Source organism: Halichoeres trimaculatus, unplaced genomic scaffold, assembly GCF_033239565.1.
Source record: "Halichoeres trimaculatus isolate MK-OKI-2021-1 unplaced genomic scaffold, fHalTri1.1 fHalTri1_scaffold_9, whole genome shotgun sequence".
Taxonomy (NCBI): domain Eukaryota; kingdom Metazoa; phylum Chordata; class Actinopteri; order Labriformes; family Labridae; genus Halichoeres; species Halichoeres trimaculatus.
In genome coordinates this window covers 111,693-136,293 of record NW_027437188.1, presented here as the reverse complement: position 1 = coordinate 136,293, position 24,601 = coordinate 111,693, and the positions used below count along the sequence as shown (strand labels likewise).

Genomic DNA, 24,601 nt, shown 5'->3' with positions numbered 1-24,601 from the left:
ACTCTGGCCAAAGTGAAGAATTTGGAACCTTTGGTTTCATGATTTTGTGTAGACACCAGGAAACAGAGTTTTTGGTTAGCAAAGTCATAGCTGAATGACAGGGGCTCATCCTGATTGGCTGGCACAAACTGCTCGCCTGAAAAACACTGACAAATATGGGTTTGAAATGCCTTGAGCTGCATTTACTGGTGGATTTGCCCGTTATGTGTGGATGAAAGTATTTGTGAATAGGAATGAGGGGGGATATTTGTTTTTGAAAACGCCCGGCTATAGGAAGCTGAAAACACACTGACGTCTGTGTAATGTCCCTGTCTGTCTCTTTCCTGCTGCAGGTCTCTGAACTACGGAGGAATCGGGGCCATAATCGGCCACGAGCTGACACATGGATATGATGACTGGGGTAAGGAAGGCATGAGGCTCAGACGTGTTCGTAACTGTGAGTCCAGTGTTTGTTTGAAGCTCACAGAAAGGTTCCCTGATCATTCTTATTCCTTCATGTCGTCTGTGTTACTCTGCAGCTGTGCACAAAGACTATTTTCAGCCACAATCTCTGACTTTCATTTCCAGTCTGAAGAGTTGCCCTTTAAAAAACATCAGAGTCTGATCAAGAGTGCGCACAGTTTGGATTATTTGTGACTGTGATTGAAGCTTTGTTCACTCACAGCTTCTTCTACAGAGTGCTGGCCAGCTTTTTCCTTTGACCCTTTTTCACCACGTCTAGTTTCCCCCTCAAACCACATTCAGCCAGGAAGCATGAGTGATGTTCAAACATCATTCTGAGGTGTCACAGAGGGGATCCGACAAGAAATGCGTGCGTTTACGTTCACTGTTGTCTGAAGGAAGCTGACGGGTCAAAAACCTTTTTAATGTCTGGACCTTCAGCCTGGACAGATTCAGTCTATCTGCTGCGTGAGTGAAGCTCGTGGTTTGACTCTGAGGCTACTCTTTGGACTGTTAAGGAAAGTTGCAGGTTGTATTGTCTTCATGCTAACACTGCCCCCTCCCCTCCCCTGCCCTTTCGCCCCTCATCTTAGTGATGCAATGGTTCATGTCCATAGGGGGCCAGTATGATCGCCATGGAAACCTCAGACAGTGGTGGACTGAGGAGTCCTACAGAAAGTTCCAGACCAAGGCCGAATGTATCGTCAAGCTCTACGACAACTTCACTGTTTATAACCAGAGGGTGGGTCTACGCGCGCACACACACACACACACACACACACACACACACACACACACACACACACACACACACACACACACACACACACACACACACATATTAACAAATACAGAAATGTGTATTTACACACTAAGTCTTGATGAAATGTATCAACCCTCTCTAGATCAGATGCAACCATTTCGTGTGTGTCCCTTTAAGACCTGATGCCATGTGAAGGTCATTCCAGACACCCGTCATTCTCGAGACATGGGACTAATGAAATATCGCTGTGATTGGTTGAAATACACGTGAAGGGACTGGAAAATTTGTGTTCAATTTTGATTCTTTTTCAACTTTTTTTGTCTGCAACAATAGTCGACACTATGGAAGCAGATTCAGGACAAAATTCAAATGAAAATGAAAATGGAATAGAGGAAACACACTATTATTTCAAGAATCTGGGCGCATTATTTGAGTCATAATGAAAATTAATTGTCAATGATCCAGTCCAATGCAATGTCACTGAGTTCACACAGTTTTTTCACAAGCTTGAATGTAGACGTTTCCACTGTGCAGAGGCAAAGTCACTCCACTGATCAAGAGAGCAGCCTGGTTCATCCTCGTCATCCTTCTCCCCCTCCTCCCTCCTCCTTTCTTTCTCCTTTCTTGATACACATCTGAGAAGATCACACACACACACACACACACACACACACACACACACACACACACACACACACACATAATAAAACACATTTTCTGAAAAAACCTGTGTCTGTTAGCGCGCACATGTTTTTATTTTTGGCCAATATCAGACGGTTGGGTAGAAGGCCAACTCTGTGTGTGGGCCGTTGTTTTTCAGCCCAGAAGACGAGTGTGAAATGTCCTCTATGAGTGTGCTCTTTCTGTCTGAGGTCGACCAGAGATGGTTTTTTACATGTGACCAATAATCTGTTGAACTGGGACCAACAGAATCCCCCAGTCTTCATTCAGGGGTTACCAATATAAAGAACTTGGGGTTAACAACATAATGAAAGGGAAAATTCATCTGCATTTTCATTTGAAAGTGGCCCTCAGGAGGGCAGGGCCTAGCATTTGGGCTGGTAGTATTATTTGTCAGAGGCACAGTCCAAACTGAGTGAGAAATGGGGAGAAATTTCCCAGAATGCACTGCGAATTGTTGGTGACAACACTTTTCATGCAACACAGGAAACACACAAACCTGTTTTTTGTAGCAGTAACATTTGAAAATTGAAACAAACTCTTCAGAATCATTTCTGACTAGCATTCTAGCATCCCATCTGTTTACATACACCCTGTCAGTGGCTGCTGATGACGGGTCAGGGTCTGGTGTCGTAGGGGAAGATTTCTCCGTGACCTTTAACCTCTGATCTGAGAGGCAAAGCTGCGCTCAGGCTCAGAGGGTTGGAGTGAGTATCAGAGGTGAGACTGAGGCTTTCTCTCTGTCTGTAGGTGAACGGACGTCTGACTCTGGGGGAGAACATCGCAGATATGGGGGGTCTGAAGCTGTCCTACTATGTAAGTATCATCTGACAGCATCATCACTCAAACACTGTGGATCAATCCCCTCATTAAATCTTAATCTGAAGGCTTAATTCTATCAGTATGTGGTGTGTCGCTCCATCCTCTGGTGCACGGCTCTTCCTCTTCATTCTCTTCATCTTCATCAGGCTCTCAGGCTTATTTGTACATATTAACAATACATTTCTGTATTGTTAATATGTTTGAGTGTGTGTGGGTATGTGTGCGTGTGTGTGTGTGCTGTGTAATTCATCTCGGTGCGGGGTGTGTGAGCACAGGAGCGAGGAGTGTTTAGCACACGCAGAAACAAAAGTAGAAAGAGAAAGAGTGGATCTTTAAAGTGAAGGGATTAAAATGCAGCGCGGGCGTCACCCGGCGCCTGAAGGACACGTCAGTCAGTCAGTCAGGCTGAATTTAGAGACGTTCAGAGGAGTTCAACGCTTTTCAGGAACCGAGCCAGAGGAGAATGTAAATGTCCTTTATGTTTTCACATCATTATTTATTCTGATGACACTTTTGATGTGAGCTGAGGGTTCATAAGTTCAATTGAATCTCCCGTCTTTCATTATTCACTGCCTCCACACACCTCTGCCCTCCTGTCCAGGCATATCAGAAGTGGGTGCGAGAACACGGCCCAGAGAGACCTCTGCCCGGCCTCAGATACACACACGAACAGCTGCTCTTCATCGCCTTTGCACAGGTACGGAAGCATCTGGACGTTTCTTTTTTCACTCTGGGTTTTCATTTCATCAGAGAAGTCTCAGTGAACCACGGCTCCAGGATCAGGGTCAGAGTCACTGACTGAGCATCTCAGAGGAGTTGGCATCAGTTCTGTCTGAGCGTTTGTGTTCCTGCCTGTAAAACGCTGAGCTGCTGGCTTTGATCTATGTTTGTTACGTCTTCTTCAGAAGGAGTTGTGTGATGCAGCTGCAGGGAAAGACAAACAGCACTTGTAGGGTTCTTTCTACCTGTCACATCCACAGCTACAGGTGATGACGAGCATCTGCTCATGCCCGCAGGTGTATTTCTTCACCTGTGGCTTCAGTCTGGTACTCTGTTTATATCTGCTGAAGCATTAGCAGGAGACAAGTAGCATGGAGCTAAACAAGACACCAGTCTGCTGTAGTCTGCTAGAGTGTGCTAAAAAGAGAGGCATGATTCCTCTAGGAGGCGCCAGAGAGCATCAGGACAGGAACAAATTCACCAATATTTATACATAACAAAATCAACACATAAACAAAAGTAAACATAAAAACAGCGACAGCAACCAAGAAGCCAATTAAAGTCGTCATTTGCATGTTCAAAAGAGAGTGAGAGGAAGTCAAAACTTACCGTGCTACCATGCCGAGTAAATCGCTGCTTTTGTTTTTACCTCAATGTACCTTTCTATGTTCCTGTGCTTCTTTCATACTCCAAGCACCTGGAATGCCACTGTTGCAGGACAAACTTCAGGTAAACATGTTGTAGCATTTTTTACTCAGCGTGTCAGCACAAGACAGACTTTTTAAAACACAGCCAAAACAAAGGAAGAGCACCAGCACAAGAGCATTTCCAGCAGTGACATCATCTCCGGGAAGTGAAGTCTCACTTTCACATTTCATGATCCAGAACCTGTTTTGCCTTATTTAATGCTGCAGTGGTTTTAGAGACTCTGACCTGTAAATGTTTTATGTGAGGTTTCCTGTTAAAATTTTCATCAATAATTACACTGAGAAATTTACTTTCCATCACCTTCTCATTGTCCACCTCATCAATTCAAACCTTTGTTTGCGTAATTTTTCTGCCATTCCCAAGTAACATGATTTTTGTTTTGCTCAGAGTCAATGAAAGTTTATTTATATCAAACCATGATTTGAAGTCACTCATGTCTGAACGGATCACTGAAAGTGCCTCCTTCAGGTCATGACCCCAGCAGATTATATCACAGTTATTAGAAATATAGAAATAGAAATAGAAAATACTTTATTTATCCCCGAGGGGAAATTCAGGAGTCACCGCAGCATTTAAGAAATCAAAAGTAAGAAAGAGTATAGAAAGTGCAAAAAGGTCCACAAGAAATTAGATGACGACATCCTGTCCACCACTCGTCCACCACTCTCCAGCCCAGCCAGTCTCCACCTCCACAGGGTCCAGGACTGAGCCTCCCCAGCAGTCTGTTCAGTCTCTGTCTCCTGGATCCTGTCTGCTCACAGCAGGCGAAGCTCCTCCAATCCGGCGTCCGATGTCAGCTCCGTCAGCCACGTCCATGAACAGCACGATGCCGCTGGGTTAGCACGGCTAGCTTGTCCATCCCCCGGGGCTGGATCCCACGTTCCCAACAACGATGTATGGAAGGACAGGTCCACGTCGTCACCTCCCAGCTCACATCCGAGAACCAGCACGTCTTCCTCACCTCCTCCTCCTCAGCTCGAGGGAAATCATCAAGCCCTTCACTAGTTAGCATTGACATGCTACAGGCTGCTAACAGCTGAGTTCACATGTAAACAATGCAGCCATGGTTACATGTAGGATCTCCAGACAAACACAGGAGAAAAGTAGTAAAAATATCGCTGAAGCTATAAAAAGTTTGGTGTCCGTGACCGACAATGAACCAAACAAAGTGATGATCCACTCCAAATACAAAGATTACGTAAAAGAGATGAAAAAAAATTACAAGAAACGGACAAAGACGAGAGAGCTGCTGCAACAGGCAGCTACTTGGGCAGCGCCTAGCAACGGAAATATGTGTCTTTGTCGGCTTCTGTGATACCTGGAGCAAAGTGGACCGACATGAAGTTCCTGCAGAGAGATGAGAGACGGTTTCTGCAGCGAGAGCAAATATTTAAACTTTGACGCTGCAAGTGTTTGGCACTGACCATTTTCAAAAGCAAATATCTGTGAATGAAGCAGCGGGAGAAGATCTGTGCCACTTAGGAGCATCAGAGGCTCAGCCTGACAGCCAAGTTATAGATGAGGGTATGATGGCTTTTAGTTCATCACTGAGATGAGAAGTGAAAAAGATAAATGCTTCATGTTAACACACTAATGTGAAAAGCACAGGTGCTCACAGTGCACAGAGAGGATTTTGTTTCCTGTCCTGATTCCTGCTCTTACATACAAACATCAGTTTGACAGCAGAGGAACACGCTGAGGTCGGTTCAGGGAACAGTTTGGTCTCCGTAGTTTTTCCTCTGAACAGTAAAAACCAGCAGAAGCAGATGATTCTTCTCTAAAAGCTTCTGTTTTGATGATTTTATGCCATGAGCTGTGTATTAACTTCTATAGCACAGGGTGCAGAGTCCACAAACAAGCTTATTGTGTGTTTTTTATTGTGCGCAGAGCAGGCACACCTGCTCTGCGCCGGCCTTCGCCGCACGAACAGGGTGTGACCGGCGCACTTTGCAAGTTTCCTGCTGTGCCAACAGAGGCGCAGAGGAGCGCGTCCACTCCTCTCTCTGCGCAAATGGCAGAGAGGGAGGAGAAAAGCCGTGAGTGGGTTTAACACAGCCAAGCGCTGTTTTCACCAATCAAATGAGCGCCTCTCCTCGCCTTTAAATGCCCTGCTGCGGGCGAGGCGCAGTGACAATTTCATTTTATCATGGACGAAGAGGAAACTGATGTATTGGTCCGGGAGGTTCAAGCTCGCAGTACCAGAATATATGGTACTGCAAACAGACCTCCACAGGCTGATGATGCAGAAACAGCCTGGGATGAAGTTACAAATATTGTTAATCAGGTTTGCCCAGATATTCTGTGAACCACCGCTCAGTGTAAAAAGTGCTTCAATGATGTACAGAGATGGGGCAAAAGAAAGCTCAGTGATCAAAAGAGGCACATGGTGGCCACGATGCGTGTCACCATGTGGACCACCTGGCAGGACAGATGTAATCTGTTCCTGTGCCATGAATAGGAGTGAAATGGTACCTCCTCCTCCTCCTCCTCTGCATCCTCCTTACAATAATGTACTCCATCTTTTTAGATCACGTTCAGAATAATATATATTGATATATTGTCATTCACAGGTAAATCCTTAATACAAATCTGAGTGTCTTACCGTTATTCAGCAAGCAGTCTTTTTTTCTTTTGAATTTCATGAAATAAGAGAAGTGGAATATACTCCGTCTGGGATGATGTGGCTGTTTGTGGTTGGCTGAGAGATGTGAAGTCATTAGTTTGTATCACTGCTTCAGCTGATTTCAATTAAACGCTTTAATCTGACATCAGATGTGACAGGACAATTAATATAGATATAAATGTAGATGTTGGTTCAGACAGTTACATTAAATAGTGATTGCTGTGATTGTTTACTGCATTAAAATGTACCTGACACTCTGGAAACCTGCCTCTGAGGCTTTGATGACATGTGCGCACATGTGCGCCTGTCACCAAATTACAGCTGCGTGGGGTGCGCTCCGCTTTGCGCCGAGGATAGACCAGGTTGGAGCTGGCGAGCTTTCAGCGCACTTTTTTGGCACAAAATTGTCACTGCACCAACATGAATCTGCTGACACCTCCCCCTGGTGCTCCGTCAACTCCCCCTGGCGCGCCGTCACACCCACCTCTGCGCAGACGGTCTACAAAATCGTCAAATTGGCAGCGCACGGAGGTGCACAGCACGAAATTAACACTGCGCAGGCTGCGCCAAGCTTGTGCCCCCTGCACTGCGCCACGAAGTTAGAGCCCATAGTCTGCTACATCAGATAAATTACAACATTTTGGACACTACTGACTCACTCGCCAGCCGCTGACAGTGATGTGATTACTCTTGCGTCTCTCACGAACGGCTGGGGATTTACAGTTATTTCTTCCTAAAACACTGCAAAAGGGTATTTATTTCAGTGATAACTAATGTTAAAGTATTTTCCGCAACAGCCAAATGTCATTTAATACACATTATTTATAATATTAATAAATCATATATCTGTACAGCAACGTATGCTGTGTTTGACAATTACAAGGTCCAGTGAATGCATCACAGAGTGTTTTGATCAGTTACACAGCCCATTCAGGGATTTCTACAACATGTGAACATGTAGAGGCTGGAAAATCTGCACACACTCACTCTGAACATCCAGCATTGGTACTACAGATCCATTTTAAAATATGGGAAAGCCAAATACCCCTTCTTTTAAGTCTTGTTCTGCTTCCACCAGTTTTCTAACAGCAATGATAACTTATTTTTCTTCAGACTTTGGTCCACACTCAGAGCTTTAATTTCTGGTCTGTATTATTGGTATTTAGAACAAAATTTGCAGAGACTTTAAAATGTTGGATGATTTGAGCAGCCGCTCTCAGCTGGAGCAAGAGATTCCAGAGAGCAGGTCGGAGTTCTGTATCATCCCCACATCAGCTGATGGCAGCATCACCATCAGAGGGATCTCAGAAACACAGCTGATGATGGTAAAATGGCTCTGAGCACCAGACCACCACTGCTCCCGCTAACTATCACAGCCATCACCAAACCCAGTGGTGTCATTGAAATTCACAGTGTAGAGTGACACAGACACAGTGGAGATGTGCTTCTGGGTACAGTGCAGTGATTTACACCAGGGTTAACTTACAGCACAGAAATAACCAGTGAACTGCCTGCACTGGGTTAGCATGTCTGCATGTTCAGGGTGGACGGACAGCCTGATGGTTCTGAGTCTCACAGCAAAGTAAAGCTCTAACTGAACACTCCATCTGATCGCTGACGGGAGGTTCTATTAAAAAAATGCAAAGATACAATTTAGAAGGGGAATTGTCCTTTAGTTTTTAACTAGCCAGCATATATTAAACCTGTGTTGTGTTTCCAGAACTGGTGCATGAAGAGGAGATCTCAGTCCATCTACCTGCAGCTGCTGACTGACAAACATGCTCCTGAGCACTACAGGTACAACACACCTACACACAGATTTTCAATAACAAAAGGTAATAAATATTCTTATAATGTAGAATTATATATGTCTATATAATCTTTTATTATACATTTTTCTGCCCAATTTAACCATGGCTTATCGCATTCACTTGGGGGAAAAAATCCTGTTTTTACAACCTATCTCATAAAAACAGTTTTTTATTTATTTTAGATTTCCCTGTTTTTATGAGATAGTATTTCATTAAACCGGATTTCCCATGATGCTCTGCTGCTTGACTCGTTGCTGCATGTTTTTGCTGCCAATCAGAGGTGCGGGGTCAACACAGGTTGGGTGGGCTTTTAATGTGTTTTAGTTAACAGTTACATGTTTCTTAATCGAGATGAGGGTTAAAGATTTTCAGGAATTCCTTTACTTTTTCAGATTCATAAAAATAAATTTAACAAGACTGTTTCAATGAGATAGTTATGTTGTAAAAACAGCTGTTTTTTTTTTTTTTTTTTTTTTTTTTTTTTTATTTTAGGTGAATGCTATGTGCCACCATACAGTTTAACATTTTATTCATAAAAAAAAATATCTGCCAAAAATCAAGATCAATGATAGTTGTCCCAAGTTTGGTGTTCCTCATCATTGGGATGTAATCACAAGATGGTTGAAAATCCATTACAAATGTGTGAAGATTCAAATCAGCTGAAATAAAGACATAGATTGTGATGCCCTATTTAAACAGCAGAGAGCTGTGAGTATGTAGATCCTAAACTAGGAACACAGGCAAACCTGAGACTGTTTATTTGAGAGGTTTGGTTTAATTGTATTATTCTTTAAGTTATTTTGATGTGAGATCTGTTTAAAAATCTTTTTTTATTTATCTATTTATTGTTACTCCAGATAAAATATAATTTCAGTGGCACTTTTCAGAAAAGGAAACACTTTGCTTCTCACAGTTTGCCCTACCTCAGAGAATCAAAAAGGGAATTCTCTTTAATTTGTTAAAAAATAAAATATATTTGGAAGTTTTTATACATTTAAATATATTTGCATATGTGTGTTTGTGTGTTTTAAATTTTGCATTCACAGCATGGTTTGTGTTTTGCAGTTGCAGAAATATCTCAAAGAATCTTTTCGGTCACATTTTGACTGCAGGCACATTCTGCTAAAAAGAACATGAGAAAATGGCATGGTTAACCTGGTATTGGAAATCATAACGAAGCGTGTTCTGAGTGTATCGTTACATCCCTTCCACTTCTCATTGATGAGTAGCTGAAACTTGCCTTCAGAGCCATCATCTCCTCTGTACAGCTGTCTGTGTACACTAAAGACACACTGCACGTCATTTTAAGTTTCTTCTTTTTCCATTTCTTTTATTGACCTCACCGTGTTTCAGTGTCCTGGCAGTGCAAACTCTTTCTCTGTTTCATTTTTATGCACTAGGATGGTTTCTACTCGTTTCTATCTTTGAGATGCTTTCAGTCTGAGTGACCCTAAACCGAAGCAGACTTTGGTGTGTGTGTGTGTGTGTGTGTGTGTGTGTGTGTGTGTGTGTGTGTGTGTGTGTGTGTATGTGTGCGCGTGTGTGCGTGTGCGTGTGTGCGTGTTTGCGTGCGTGTGTGTGTGTGTGTGTGTGTGTGTGTGTGTGTGTGTGTGTGTGTGTGTGTGTGTGTGTGTGTGTGTGTGTGTGTGTATGTGTGCGCGTGTGTGCGTGTGCGTGTGTGCGTGTTTGCGTGCGTGTGTGTGTGTGTGTGTGTGTGTGTGTGCGTGTGTGTGTGTGTGTGTGTGTGTGTGTGTGTGTGTGTGTGTGTGTGTGTGTGTGTGTGTGCGTGTGTGTGAGGAGCAAGAAGCTGGTACACCAACAAATGAGAGGACATGGTGGTTCTTCCTGACAGAAATCTGATAGTTGTTTATGGATCTCTGAGAGTAGATTTCTGCACAGAAAGGAGCTACAGTCTGACCTGTGGGGTGGCTTGCAGAGTTTCTGACCTTTGACCCCTCTCCTGCCCTCTCTGAATAAAGGCACAAAGTCCCCAACAGAACTGCCTGTTGCTGTTTCCAGCCAACCACTGTTCAGATTTTATGACAATGTAAAATGCATAAAACTGAATCAAGCTGATTCATCTTTTTCCAACAAAAATCACATCCAGCATGTTGTTTCTCTTTTCTCTTTTGGATAGCAGCGACTAATGTTCACTCTAAGTCTGACACTAATCTTCATCATGATGACTAATCTTCATCATGATGACAAATCTTCATCATGATGACTGTTTGGAGCTGTCGGTGGCTCTGGTAGGACAGATGGGCAGAGACAGGTCCTCATGTTTGTTGTAGTCCTAGATTTTAACGCATGCTCTGATCTTTTTTTATGAAGATATATTTTCATAGTTGTAGTTCCTTAAACTCAACAATTCTGTTTTAATACTGGAGGCCTAACCAGAGACGGGGCTGTGATTTAGAGCTGGTCTGAAACATGGTCTGGCATCCTTTGTGAAGAAACGTTTGGTGCATCTGTCTCACAAAGAAATGAGTGAAATGTAAAGGGGGATTGTGGGTATAGATTGTGAGGGAACAACACCAAAGAATAATCAGTGCACGTGTGTTATCATGGGCATGGATCTGGGCTGTCTGTGGACGAGTTCAGTAAATCAAGACAGCCAGAGGAAAATGAGTTTTTTTTCGGTTTGTTCCACTGCTGAGAGCCCGAGCGAGGCCTCTGTGTAACTTCTTACCAACAGTCCAACTGAGACTCAGCACAAACACATGAACCAAGTCAAGAGGTTTTTATTCTGCAGACGTGTGAAGAGATGCTTCCTCCTCTGTCCACACGGTGGCTCTTTAAAGTCAAACCATAAATATGTGGAGGGCGTCTTTGAGGACTGGTTAGTTTGCTGTCATTGAATTTTCTCCTCTCTCTCTCTCGTCCTGCAGAGTGATCGGCAGCGTCTCCCAGTTTGACGAGTTTGCCCGAGTGTTCCACTGTCCGAGGGGAACGCCGATGAACCCTGTGGACAAATGCTCTGTGTGGTGACCTCCTGTGGACCCAAGGACAAACTTCTGCTACACCACCCTCCACCTCCACCCCACATTCTGCCCTTTATTCCATCCATCAGAGCCCACAGGATGGTGTGGGAGTCCTGTCCTCGGCCGGACAGAATCCTTTCATCTAAAACCATGTGTCATGTACATATAAATCACCTTCTTATATCTATTTTTCTACATTTGAAATTATTTTCAGATCATCTATTTTTCTATTTTAGCAGATATTATCACACATTAAAGTTGATCATCTGTTTGGTTTTTCATGGAGCAACATGTTTCCTCAGTTTTCCTCTACTTTGTAGCATCCAGCAGAAAACTTTCAGTGTATCAGAAAATGAAAAGCAGCAGCAGCAGTGATTTCAGTCCTGAATGTGACAGAGATGGATCTCCAAGGAGCTGAGATCAGTAGCATCCTCGTGCTTCGTGTCAAAATGTTGTGTTGGGAGTTTGATTTGTGTCACACTGCTGCCCTCTGGTGGCTGCAGAGGGCAACGCTTCACTCTCCACAGATCATGACTGTCGTATCGTTTGCCTGCATTTGGTCCTCTTGTTGCTGTGGGTGTTTGTAAAGTTTTTAAAGATTTGTCAACTTTTTTTAGAAAAAGAAGGAGGGTGTGTTTCTCAAGATTTGAAGCAAAGTTTTCACCGAATGAAGGATCTCTGGGTCTGTATCTACATTCAACTCCACAGTACAATCACAAGCAGCATTTGAAGAAGACGAAAAAGAAGGAAGACAAGATTTCCCCTCTCTGGATTTTACAGCAACACTTTGATCTCATTGGACGAGCTGATCTGAGAGCACCAATGGGATCAGGGCACTCATATCTGGATGTTTCCTTACGGACTGGACGTAACTGCTGTAGCATCACCCGCTGGGTTTGTAATCCGCCCTGTGGATACCTCAGGCTCTGCATTTTTTTCTGCTGCCCTCTTTGTTACGGAAGCCCCGAGTAGACAAACATCCAAACATTTAATTTCCTCCTCAGCATGAGATGCTGGTTGTTTTCTCATCAACGGTACTGATTGGTTTAGAAATAACAATCCTTTTTTTTTTTCTTATTCTAAGTTAACAAAGCTATTTTTTGATGATAGGGTGATTTTCTGGTTTGGTCATCGTGGTCAGCTGGATCATGACATGGCATACGGCCAGTGTCCACTCTAATGAGGTAGATAACGCCTTCTTCCCCCCATACTGCCTCTGTTTGTACCTCAGAGAAAAGATCAGACCCTGCACCCTGCACAATTGAAACAGGCAGGGACAAACACAAGGGTAAATATCCTGCCTTGAATTGGTTGAATGTAGTTATTATTTATTTTTCTTAACTTAGGGATGAAAGTTTTGATCAAGATCTTCTGAAAACAGCGAATTAAGCTTGTCATCACATGAAAACTGAGTGAATCAAATGTCTGCATGCATGTCTGCTTTGGGCTGCTGTATCTCTGGACCAGGGGATGGACACACAGACCTCTTACACTCTGCTTTAAGACGCTCTGCTTGAACTGGGACCATTTAACATAGTTCCAGTGAAGAGGAGTCAAAACTGGTGATTTAGATGAGTGCGCCAGAGGCCAGGTACTGAGAGAAAACCACCTTAAAATGAGGATATGATCACTATTAACAGCATGTCAAACCTGTGTATGTCTTAAAACAACACTAACAGAGTGACTTCACACCAGCAGACAGCTGCTCCTATTCAACCCCAGCTATATTAACTAGTCGATTTATGTAGCAAAAGTGCTACGCCTGAAATATGATTAGAATATCTAATAACATTATTTTGTTTATTTTGGCTCTTTGTTACATGTCAGGCTCTAACAAGACTTCTTAAAGGGATAGTCCAAACTTTAATTAGAGTCAACACTTCAGTAAAATTCATTCACATGACAAGTCAAGACAAACATTACAGGATATACAGTTTTGAAAGATATGATTGACTGTAATGAGAAAAAAAAATACCTGCCCATTCAGGAAGTTAAATCATCATTAAAGCTCCTGTGACGAATTTTCGGTTGTTTTTTGCACCCCCATGTGGACTAACTGGAAACATTCCCCCATGCTTTCTTTGACACTTTAAAGATTAAGATAGTGGCAAATGTAAACACAGACCATTGAGGCAACATGTAGTCAATCTAACCCTGACCCTGTGGCAGCAGTTTCAAACTTAAAGTTCCTGTGAGGAGTTTCTCAGTGATCTCAAAAAAGTCTCCCTGCTAGATAAATGCCTGATCCTAATGCACACTTTAAAATGAGATTATCAGCACCAACATGTGTTATTTTGCAATGCCACTTCTTAGCTTCCTGATCAGGACTGGATTGATTTACAGCACGCCTGTGTCTCCATGACAACACCACGCTGGCTGATGAAGTTTTGTAGAGAGAAGAGAGATCTGTGTTTTTCTCTGCTGAAAATGATTTTTGTGATTAATTTAGTAGTGATGGTGGACACTGGAGCCTAACTATTAGACAGAAAAGGACAGAAGAGCAGAAGAAAGAAAAACAGGAGAGAGATAGAGCACAAGCTAAAGGCTAACACAGGGGCTAATCTGTTTGTGCTAATGTTGCCTCCAACCCACGTGCAGCAGTTATTCTGCAGTGGTCTGTTCAAACTTGAGAGTCTATCAATAAAATGAAGAGTAAGGTTACGTTAGCTCTGATTGGTAGATGACTGGCAGGACATGACCAGGATTCACTAACGTTACACATTACAGACATGTCTCAGAGCACCGGGCTGCCAGCTGAGCTAAATATAGACCGCTACTAAGCTACATACAAACTGACAGTGTTAGCTTGTTGTCACGTTAGCCTACATTAGCATGTTGGAGCACCTGGCTGCTTGTAGCATATACCCAGCAACTGACATATGGAACAAACTTACAACCTTTGCCTCTTGTCATGTTTCAAAGAACAGCACTACGTAACTGGACTGATAAATACCTTGCCCCTGCGCATTGTTTCCAGGAAAACGTTGACTTGAGCAAAAAAATTTGTTCCAAAACAAACTCACACCTGGTTAAAAGTCACATCTCTACGACAGTGTGTGTGAAACTCTGGGCCAGAAGGTGGCGCTGCAGTCCAATTAAAACATATCCTCCTCACAACAGCTTTTTTTTCACATTTTTTTTTTTGTAACTTTCTTATTATTTGTTTTAAAATCATTATGTATCAAGCAATCATACAGAAAAGCAAGGAAAACCGAAAACATTGGGGAAAATATCACAAATCAAGGTTTCAAGAGTGTGCTCTCTTTTCAGTGTTTCCTCGCGACAGCTTTTATAGCGACATCTCTCATGTAAATGTGGGTTCAAATTAGCCTAATAAGGTATTTTGGCCAGAAGAAATAAGAGAAAGTTATCTGCTAAGATTTGAGTTATAAATGCATTGATATCCCCTCACACACATGGGAATACTTGGATTGGGATCATAAAACAAGCAGGAAAAGATGTCACTTCCTTCTTTCCTCTGTTTTCATCCCTCCAGACAACCCTTGGGGTTGCCCCCTGCAGGCAGTAAGAGAAAATGCAGCTTTGAGAAACTCCAGCGTTGGTGTTTTCAACCAAACTAAGGGTGCATCCGAATAGTCCTTTTTGATAAGGAACCTTCCTAACTGAGGTAATGACCCAGAAGCATTTAAGCGTCAGCCATGATAAGTGCTGTTTGAATTCTCCAAAAGATAAGGAAAGGAGGGTTGTTGCTTCCTTTAATATCTCCTTTAGCTTAGGAAACACCGGACCATCCTTTTCAAAAGGAAAGGGGAAAAAACCGCCCCATAATGCCTTGCTGCACCTGTATATATACACACCAACGTGTATATATATACAGCCCCTGCCGAAAGTTTACGGAAACTTACGATGGAGAAGAGACAGAAATTATGTGAGTACTGTTGTTTTTCTAACATTTACCATGATGTGTCTGCCTGAATGTGTTTAGTGTGTTCACGATGTATGAACGTCAGAAAGATTTATAACCCCAAACGTTTGGTTGCAATTCCAAACTGAAACAATGAATCACTAGTGATAGAAGTAATGACGTTTATTAACATCAATAAAAGAAGGACAAATGAGGACTTTCACAATACTCCAAATAGAATAAAGTCTAACAATGTTCATAATGAATGATGTGAATGAAACAGGGGGTGTAGTGTTTCTGACAGTCTGCTGTATTATCCAGAAAGTCCTCTTGTGTTATCAGGCTTCAGACTGTCAACATTTATAGATGCTCTCACAGAGCTCACAGCTGTGAGCAGGAAACACACACTGCATGACCAAAGACAAAACACCGTCACAGGTAAATGATCATGGATTGTTGATGTTAACCTGTGAAGACACCAAACCACCCCGTGAGATAAGGCAGAGGACAAATGCACTTCTTGTAGTTCATTTTCGAAACAGTGTAGTCCGTCGTGGCTTACCTACGTCACATGCCTGTCGTCACATAAATATGACATCAAAGTGAAAGTGCAGTCGAATTCCTCTTTGGCTGCAGTTCTCCTTTCCTCTCATCTTTTCCCCTCCTTCCCTTGACCCTGTGACGTTTTTTATTGGGGTTAAGGTAAAGTGGATAGGAAAGGACTTAGGAAGGACTATTCGGATCCACCCTAAGAGTCTGCACTCACCTCTTCCACATCACCTGGATGGAGTGAGAGCGCGTGTGAGGTCACATCATCCAATCAAAGGCGCCGACACTCTGTTCATAAGAGAAACAGACCCACAGACACACACACAGACACACACACAGACAGACACACAGACAGACACACAGACACACACACAGACACACACACAGACACACACACAGACAGACAGACACACAGACAGACACACAGACACACACACAGACAGACACACAGACACACACACAGACAGACACACAGACACACACACAGACAGAAGGGTGTTGTTATAAAATACTTTTGTACAAATCAGTGGAATCATTGGACTCTTTGTACAGTGGAGACTTATGCTGGATGTTATGGCTGTACAGTTTGTTTTTGATGAAAGTGCATGTTTCTACACTGAACTCTGAACCATACACACACACACACACACACACACACACACACACACACACACACACACACTCACACTCACACACACACACACACACACACACACTCACACACACACACACACACACACACACACACACACACACACACTCACACAAACACACACACACACACGCACGCACGCACACACACACACACACACACACACACACACACACACACACACACACACACACTCACACACACACACACACACACACACACACACACACACACACACACACACACACACACACATACTCACAGGCCTAACTCTACAGCTGCTAATCCACACGTGGCTGCTATCTCCTCTCTGTTGGTCACCGTTTAATGTTTGAATAAACACAAAGGATCACTGTGTCATGGCTCCACTCTGTGCTCACCTGTGTGTGTCAGTGGGACTGTTATTATCTGTATGATTGTGTTGTCAGCTGTGTTTTCACGGGCTTTGAGCCACAGATCTGAGCTGGCTCTGCCTCCTGGCCTCTGCGGACGTTCTCCCCTCCAGCTCCAGCTCCAGCTCCTGCTCCTGCTCCTGCTCCAGCTCCATGTCCTGTTTGCATAAAAGCTGCAGAAACTGAGCAGGAACACGGATTTATGATGCAGCATCACCAAGCTGTGCAAACCACAGTGTGTTTCACCAACCAGACCATTTAGATCCAACCAAGACAAGTTAATGTTTACATTTCAGATCAACAAGGATTCAAAGTGCTTCAAGAGATCCAGAAGAACACATTGAGAAAACTTTAAAAAAAGGTTTTAAAAGTTAAAGGCTGAATGAAAATATTAAGGTAGAAAGTCAACAAAGAAGTAATTCAGCCAGGATGACTTTGTCAAAAATGGATTACAATTAATTCTGTAAAAGCGTAACCATTTGGAATTACAACTACTTGCATAACAATAAAACATCATGATTAACTACAACTGCTTGCATCAAATAACATGACAATTCCAATGTCTTGAGTAAACGATGACAAATGGAATTACAAAGCTTTACATAACAAACTGAACTTTGGCGGTGTGGCTCTGTTCTGGGACCTCTCTCTCCTTCCCCGAGCCTGCAGGGAAAGCCTGAGGCAGGGAGAGCACTCCTCTTTGCCTTGCCAAGTGCCGACTTGGAGGAGCATGAGGGAGGGAGAGCAGCAGCAGAACCCCCAAAAAGAACACACCAGGCATCCAGACTAATATACCAGTACACATTTGTTAGAATAGCCAATCACATCTAACAGTTTGCTGATAGAATCCACACTGGATAGAAAATTAGAGTTTTTGGCATGATTTCACGAATCTGTCAAATTCAAGGAGCACTCATAGCTTTTTGGGCGTCAAGAATGACTTAAGCCTCCAGCCCATTCATAAGCTGATGATGACCATCTACCCATGGCCTTGAGCGTTGCAACAGAGGTAGAGGAAGCTGCCGATGTCACTGCACTGCACAGAGAGTGAGTGGTGTTGCGGTCTGCAAGGTAAACCGCAGGACTGGCAGAGGGGGCGGAGGTGGGAGGCAAATCAAGCCTTTGATATGGCCTTCCCTTTTTCAGACATGAACGGTGGCTCTTGCTGGGAAGGGTGAGGGCGGCTCCTCAGGAAACAGGACATGGAGGAAAGAGGGCAAAAAACAGAATCAATGGCAGAAATGTGAATCAGCGATCCTTTCCTGTCCTTATCAGTCTTTGAGTGTTTAAGCAGTCATGAGAGTGAACAGATACATCTGCCATCATAAGATCATGAGAAGGATTAAAAGAATCATTGACAGATGTGAATTCCCCACCTCTAAGAAACCATAGAAAGCTGTGAGAATGATTGTTTCCAATAACAAATCAGTGTAGTGACCAAAGAACCCATCTCTCAACTGAATAATTATCTTTTGCACAAGTGGGAGAGTTAAAGGGAGATGAATGTCTTTACCTTGAGGTTTTCTCTCTTAAGTCCGTTTAGCAGGAGGTGGTGGATGAGTTTTGAAGCAGGCTGATGGTGGATGGATTCAGACAAGGGAGGTGGAACTGAATACCTGCTACAAATCCCTTTATAGAGAAAGGCAGCATCTTTTTTGATTCAAAGCAGTGGACTACAAAAGCACATATCACTGGAATATTGCCAGGTGTTACTGCTACAGAAAAGATGGCACAAAAGGAGACAAATAGGACCATGTAGAATCAAATGATTTTAAAGTGGATCTAGCTAGCCCACACCACATGGAGTGAGTAGCAGAGTACAGATGGAATTGCAGGGCTGATTTTAGTCTAGCACTGTTACAGTGAATGGGAGGAAGGTCAAGCTGGTTGGGGCAGCCTCCAGGCACAACTGGTGAAATTTCTGAAACTGAAACTGTGACAGAGAATCTGCAATTTAACTATCCAAACCCAGAATATGAACTGCTCCCATTGTGTATTTTTTATTACAGATGTCCAAACCAAGCATCTTACAAATCTGTTAATAAATGTAATTGATGATTGGCCCTTGTCTATAATGATAACTGCAGCCTCGTTATCACAGAAAAAGAGAATTTGTTTCCTTGCCCAGTTATCATTCCACAGTAAACAAGCAATGACAATAGGATATATTTCCATGAGAGTAGGAAGTAGCATAAGCCGGCAAGGCTGATCATTCTTTTGGCCACACATCGGCAAACCATTGATTATTGAAAAACCCTCCAAAACCTATAGAAGGTGCAGCATCTGTTTTCAGCTTGAGAGCAAGAGAAGATTCTAAATCCTCATTGTAAAAGAAAGAAATACCATTCCATTTATCAAGCAGGAGTGACAAAAAACAGAGCTCTGATCTGCAGCCAGCATCCAATTTCACCAAATCACTTAGATTTTGGACAGACTTGGTGAGGTCAAGAAGTCAGGACATGAAAGCACGACCTTGCATCAGGCGACTATCTAAAGTGATACCCAAGAACTCTATAACTTGTAGAGGGCCTTAAGTCTTTTCTTCTGAAAGAGGGATACCCAGCCTGGAGAAAGTACGCCTGAGGGTTGAAATGCAATGATCTGGCTTCGAGTTTAGATAATCAACAAGCAAAACGTTGTCTAGGAGGTGGAGCACAAAAGGCAATCTACAGTGGTTCAGGAGAATCCAGCAAAGAGCCTCAGACAGAGTATTGAATTTTGGGGCTGCTGCGACAACCAAAAGTAAGTCTGACTGTGAAATACATTTTTTCTCTCCACTTGACACTGCATAAGTGCCACTGAGATGGATGCAAAGGCATGACTTTAAACGCATCTGTGATATCTGCTTTGGCTGGCCACTCACCTCTGCCTGCTTTCTTTATGAATTTGATGGCATCATTGACTGTCACATAACACAAGGAAAAAGGTGCAAGAGGAATGAGACTGTTAATGCTCTGAGTTTCATCATTGTGAGGGGCAGACAGGTCAACTATTAAGCGCTTTTTTTACAGAGTATTTGTGAATGGCTACACCTATAGAATTGATCTGGGTAATTGGAAAAGGGGATTTAACAAATGGGCCGATCATGAAACCTTTTTTGACTTCTTTTGCCAGTAACTCGTCTACCACCTCAGGCTCCTTTAAAGCAGATTGCAGATTATTACAAACAAAAGACACCTTAGGAAACCAAAGCAAGCCAGCTAAAAACCCATGGACCAGACCTGTAATCAAATCATTGACAAAGCAGCGGTTTGGATGCTTTTCCAATTGCCTGGGGATGTTGACAGGCATTGACGGCTTAATTTTTTTGTCTTTTTTCATGAAGCGGGTTCGTGTGGGGCACACGGACTTGGGGTGCGTGAAGTAAGCAGCATGCAGATGAGCAGCCAGACGCTCAGGTAGATTGGAGCAGTATAAATAACGCGCCAAATAGATCAGCTGATCTGGCTGGGAGAGGGGACCCATCAGCTGACATGAGACTGCCCAATAAGTCCACCCCCATAAGCAAATGAGCGGAAGCTCAGCCAAGCAGATTGACTCCATGCCTGTCTGAACTAACGCTTTGCTCAATTTCAGTTTGTTACTGAGCAGAGTGATGGAAATGATGTTAAAAATAAAATGATTAGTTTAAAAAATCCACTAAGGGCCGCTGCGAACATGTGAATCTTCAGCCTTAATTTAGAGATCAGAGAGTTTCAGCTGACATGATGTTTTCTGGAATTTGACCTGGATACTGCATCTCTAGACTGAGGTGATCCACTTCCTTGGTCTCAGTGTGGCTCTGAATCAGCTGCAGCATCTGGGTTGGTTTTCTTCAGGGGGACTTAAAAGTGAATTTGCTGTGTAAGGTGGTGTTTATTTATCCATCGAGTACCTTTTAAGATCGCAAGATCCTTCAGAAGGTAAAAACAGCAAACAGAGATTAGATTAAGGAGACATAATCAGCTTAAACCAAGTCTAAACAGAAATCCACAGAGTCCACTTTTCTTAGATCCAGTGGGATATTTTTCCAGGGTTTGGGACCAACAGCTTTAAAAGCAGCCTCCTTTGGTTTGAGCCTGGCACCAGGCACAACTAGCAAACCCTGATCCGAGGAGCTATGTGTCCCAGATAATAAAGAGATGATGGTGCACTTAAGTCGAGACTCGTGTGTTGGAGTCAGCCGAAGATGAATGAAGATTTCTCCAGGTGCTGTGGAGACATTAGTCTTTGAATTCCTGACATATTCTGATCATATGCCTCAATGTGGAATTTAAAAATCAGGTTCATGAGTAGAACAGTGACTTCATCTCAGTCTGAACGTTTCTCTTGTTGTATCAAAGCTTACAATCAGTCAGAGGCTGGGACTCTTTCTAAGGCCCAAACATGAGCTCACACTTATTTTGTTTAGTGTCTGCACCAATCAGCAACCTCCAGTCTAAGAATATGAGATCATGCTGAAGCTATGAAACCTGCTGTGTCTCCAGGGTCCGCTTGAGGCTGGCTCCAGAAGTACAGGAAGTCACAAACACACATAGCTTAAAAAAAGCAGTTCTCACAGCACAAATGAACCTATTTACAGCCTGGTTCAAGAAACCTCTCCTGTCAGAGTCTCTCATTTCTAATTGGTCGTTCAGAGGATATTGAGATCCCGAGCTCGCCCAATCATAGGAACAGCTCAGCTCACATAACTGACATTTCCTAAGAATGGCAGGTTTGATACAGGCCGGTAGTTATTCGTTACTGTGGCATCAAGACTGCTCTTCTTCAGGAGAGGCTTAATGACAGCATTTTTTAAGGCCTTTGGAAATGTTCCAGTCTGAAGGGAGATGTTGACCAGATGAGCGAGTTGTGGTAACAAACTGCTCAACACAGACTTTAGAAATCTAGTGGGTAACTCATCAAGGCAGCACATTGATGGACTCAGATTGCAGATGATCTCTTCGACTGTTTTGTTAGTTACTAATGAGAAATGTGTCAGCTCTGGGTGTCTAAGTGGCTGCAGAGTAGTTCCTTGTATTGATGAAATTATTGTACCTTTAATGGCTTGAATTTTGTCGTTAAAGAATATTGCGAACTCATTACACCTAGATGTAGAGATGAGTTCTGGGGGCAGTGAAGCTGGAGGATTTGTTAATCTGTTGACTGTAGCAAACAGGACACGAGAGTTGTTGCTGTAGTTTTTGATGATTTGAGAAAATAATTCTCCCCTGTTCTACGTAAAGTCTGGTTAAACACACATAACTTTTCTTTGTAGATCTCATAATGAACCTGGAGCTTTGACTTGTGCCATTTCCGCTCAGCTCTATGGCACTCCCTTTTCTGTGCCCTGACTGAGTCTTCTTTTCTCCATGGCGCCTTTTGCCTATCTTTAACCATTCTAACCTTGACAGGAGCAATGGTATCCAAAACATTTAAAACACTTGACGTGTAAGAGCTCAACAGGTCATCAACATTAGAACACAGGGCATCATCAAACTGAATCATTTCCTTGAACTGTGTCCCTGTGCTGTCATTGATGAGTCTCCTCTTAACGACTGCAGACCCAAATGCTGGTTTGGGTGTAACAGACAGGTCAAAGAAAACACAGAAATGATCAGACGGAGCAACATCGACAACATCCACTTTGGAAATGAAAACATTCTTGGTAATGACCACATCCAAAGTGTGTCCTCTGCTGTGGGTGGGTTCAGTCACATGCCGAGTTAGACCAAACACCTCACGGACAGCAGTGAGTTCTCTGGCTTGTTTGTCATGGGCTACATCCAGGTGCAGATTCAAGTCGCCTGTTATGACCAAACAGTCGAAATCAGTGCACACAACTGAAAGAAATTCGGTAAAATCATCAATAAAACAACTCTGAGGTGGTTTGTAGATGGTGATATAAAGTATGGAAGGCTGTTTTAGCTCCATTTTGAATGACACATACTCAAATGATGAAAAAACTCCAAACGACAATTTGCGGGTGAGTGTATTGTCCCTGAATATGGCACAGACTCCCCCACCCCTCTGGATTTGTCGTGTTTCAGACACAAAACTGAAGTGAGGTGGACTAGACTCAATCAGGACTGCTTTAGCTGTGTTTTTGTCAAGCCATGTCTCAGTTAAAAACATAAAATCAAGATCATAAGAGGAAATAAAATGATTATTTAAAAGTGATTTGTTATTTAAAGATCTGACATTGAGTACTGCATGTTTAAGATTAACTAAGGTTGAAGTGGGCGCTGTGTTCTTACAAGGGATATGTATTAGATTTCTCTGATGGGATAGTCTGACTGTCCCTCTCTTTTCTAATCTACGGGGTTTGATGATTGTTACGGCTGAAGAAGATGACACTTCCTCCCTGGGCCTCTGGTGATATGGGGTATGGAAACACAGAGGCCTTCAGTGTCCAAGACAACAGCAGTGACGCTGCTGGTGATAACAGCTGTGGGCACCGATGGTGGGGGCCAAGCTGGGGGGGGCTTTGGTTGGTGGAGTAGCCACCAAGGGGGCTGGGTTCTTTTTGGAGCCCGAAATCCTTGACCTTGTCAAATCTGGCGTGAGGGGAACCATTTTGATCCCTGATTTCACCAAGCTTTCAAGGTGATCAGGTTGTCTCATGGGTGAAGGTGGAGACAAGAATGATAGCGAAGCGTCTCTGGAGGCTGTAGATGAGGAAGGTGGGTCCCAGGCCTGTGGTGAGGGCAATGGTGAAAGCTGCTGTGAGGGCCGTGTTGATGGCCTCGATGAAGGCTGTGCTGAGGGCCTCCATGAAGGCTGTGGTGAGGGCCATGTTGAGGACCCCGATGAAGGCTGTTGTGAGGGCCATGTTGAGGACCTTGATGAAGGCTGTGGTGAGGGCCATGTTGAGGACCCCTATGAAGGCTGTGGTGAGGGCCATGTTGAGGGCCACGATGAAGGCGGTGATGATAGCCATGTTGAGGGCCTCAATGAAGGCTGTGTTTAGGGCCGTGTTGAAGGCCTCGATGAAGGCTGAGGTGAGGGCCGTGTTGAGGGCCTTGATGAAGGCTCAGGTAAGGGCCATGTGGAGGACCTCGATGAAGACTGTGGTGAGGGCCATGTTTGGGGATACCATGAAGGCTGTGATAAGGGCCTTGTTGAGGGCCTCCATGAAGGCTGTGGTGAGGACCATGTTGAGGGCCTCAATGAAGTCTGTGATGAGGGCCATGTTGAGGACCTTGATGAAGGCTGTGGTGAGGGCCATGGTGAGGGCTTCAATGAAGGCTGTGTTTAGGGCCGTGTTGAAGGCCTCGATGAAGGCTGAGGTGAGGGCCGTGTTGAGGACCTCGATGAAGGCTGTTGTGAGGGCCATGTTGAGGCCCTTGATGAAGGCTGTGGTGAGGGCCATGTTGAGGGCCTCCATGAAGGCTGTGGAGAGGGCCATGTTGAGGGTCACAATGAGGGCTGTGATTAGGGCCGTGTTGAAGGCTTCGATGAAGGCTGTGGTGAGGGCCGTGTTGAGGACCCCGTGAAGGCTGTGGTGAGGGCTATGTTTAGGGCCTTGATGAAGGCTCAGGTGAGGGCCATGTTGAGGACCTTGGTGAAGGCTGTGGTGAGGGCCATGTTGAGGACCCCGTGAAGGCTGTGGTGAGGGCCATGTTTGGGGATACC

General features: G+C 43.7%; 1 protein-coding gene and 1 pseudogene across 4 annotated transcripts in view; one reads left to right on the top strand and one right to left on the bottom strand.

Annotated features, from left to right (window-relative positions):
* The window catches only part of ecel1 (endothelin converting enzyme-like 1), a 106,584-nt gene extending 90,152 nt beyond the window's left edge, over positions 1 to 16,432 (top strand). For all 4 annotated transcript variants that reach the window (XM_074680149.1, XM_074680148.1, XM_074680151.1 and 1 more), the window contains exons 13-18: positions 333 to 400; positions 1,059 to 1,183; positions 2,636 to 2,701; positions 3,309 to 3,404; positions 8,479 to 8,555; positions 11,458 to 16,432. In XM_074680149.1, coding sequence (XP_074536250.1) covers positions 333 to 400; positions 1,059 to 1,183; positions 2,636 to 2,701; positions 3,309 to 3,404; positions 8,479 to 8,555; positions 11,458 to 11,557 — 532 coding nt within the window. In that variant the 3' untranslated portion in view covers positions 11,558 to 16,432. The remainder of the gene's footprint in view (positions 1 to 332; positions 401 to 1,058; positions 1,184 to 2,635; positions 2,702 to 3,308; positions 3,405 to 8,478; positions 8,556 to 11,457) is intronic.
* A 3,028-nt stretch (positions 16,433 to 19,460) lies between these two features.
* Positions 19,461 to 23,762, bottom strand: LOC141797786 (uncharacterized; annotated as a pseudogene).
* Between the last annotated feature and the right edge of the window lie 839 nt (positions 23,763 to 24,601).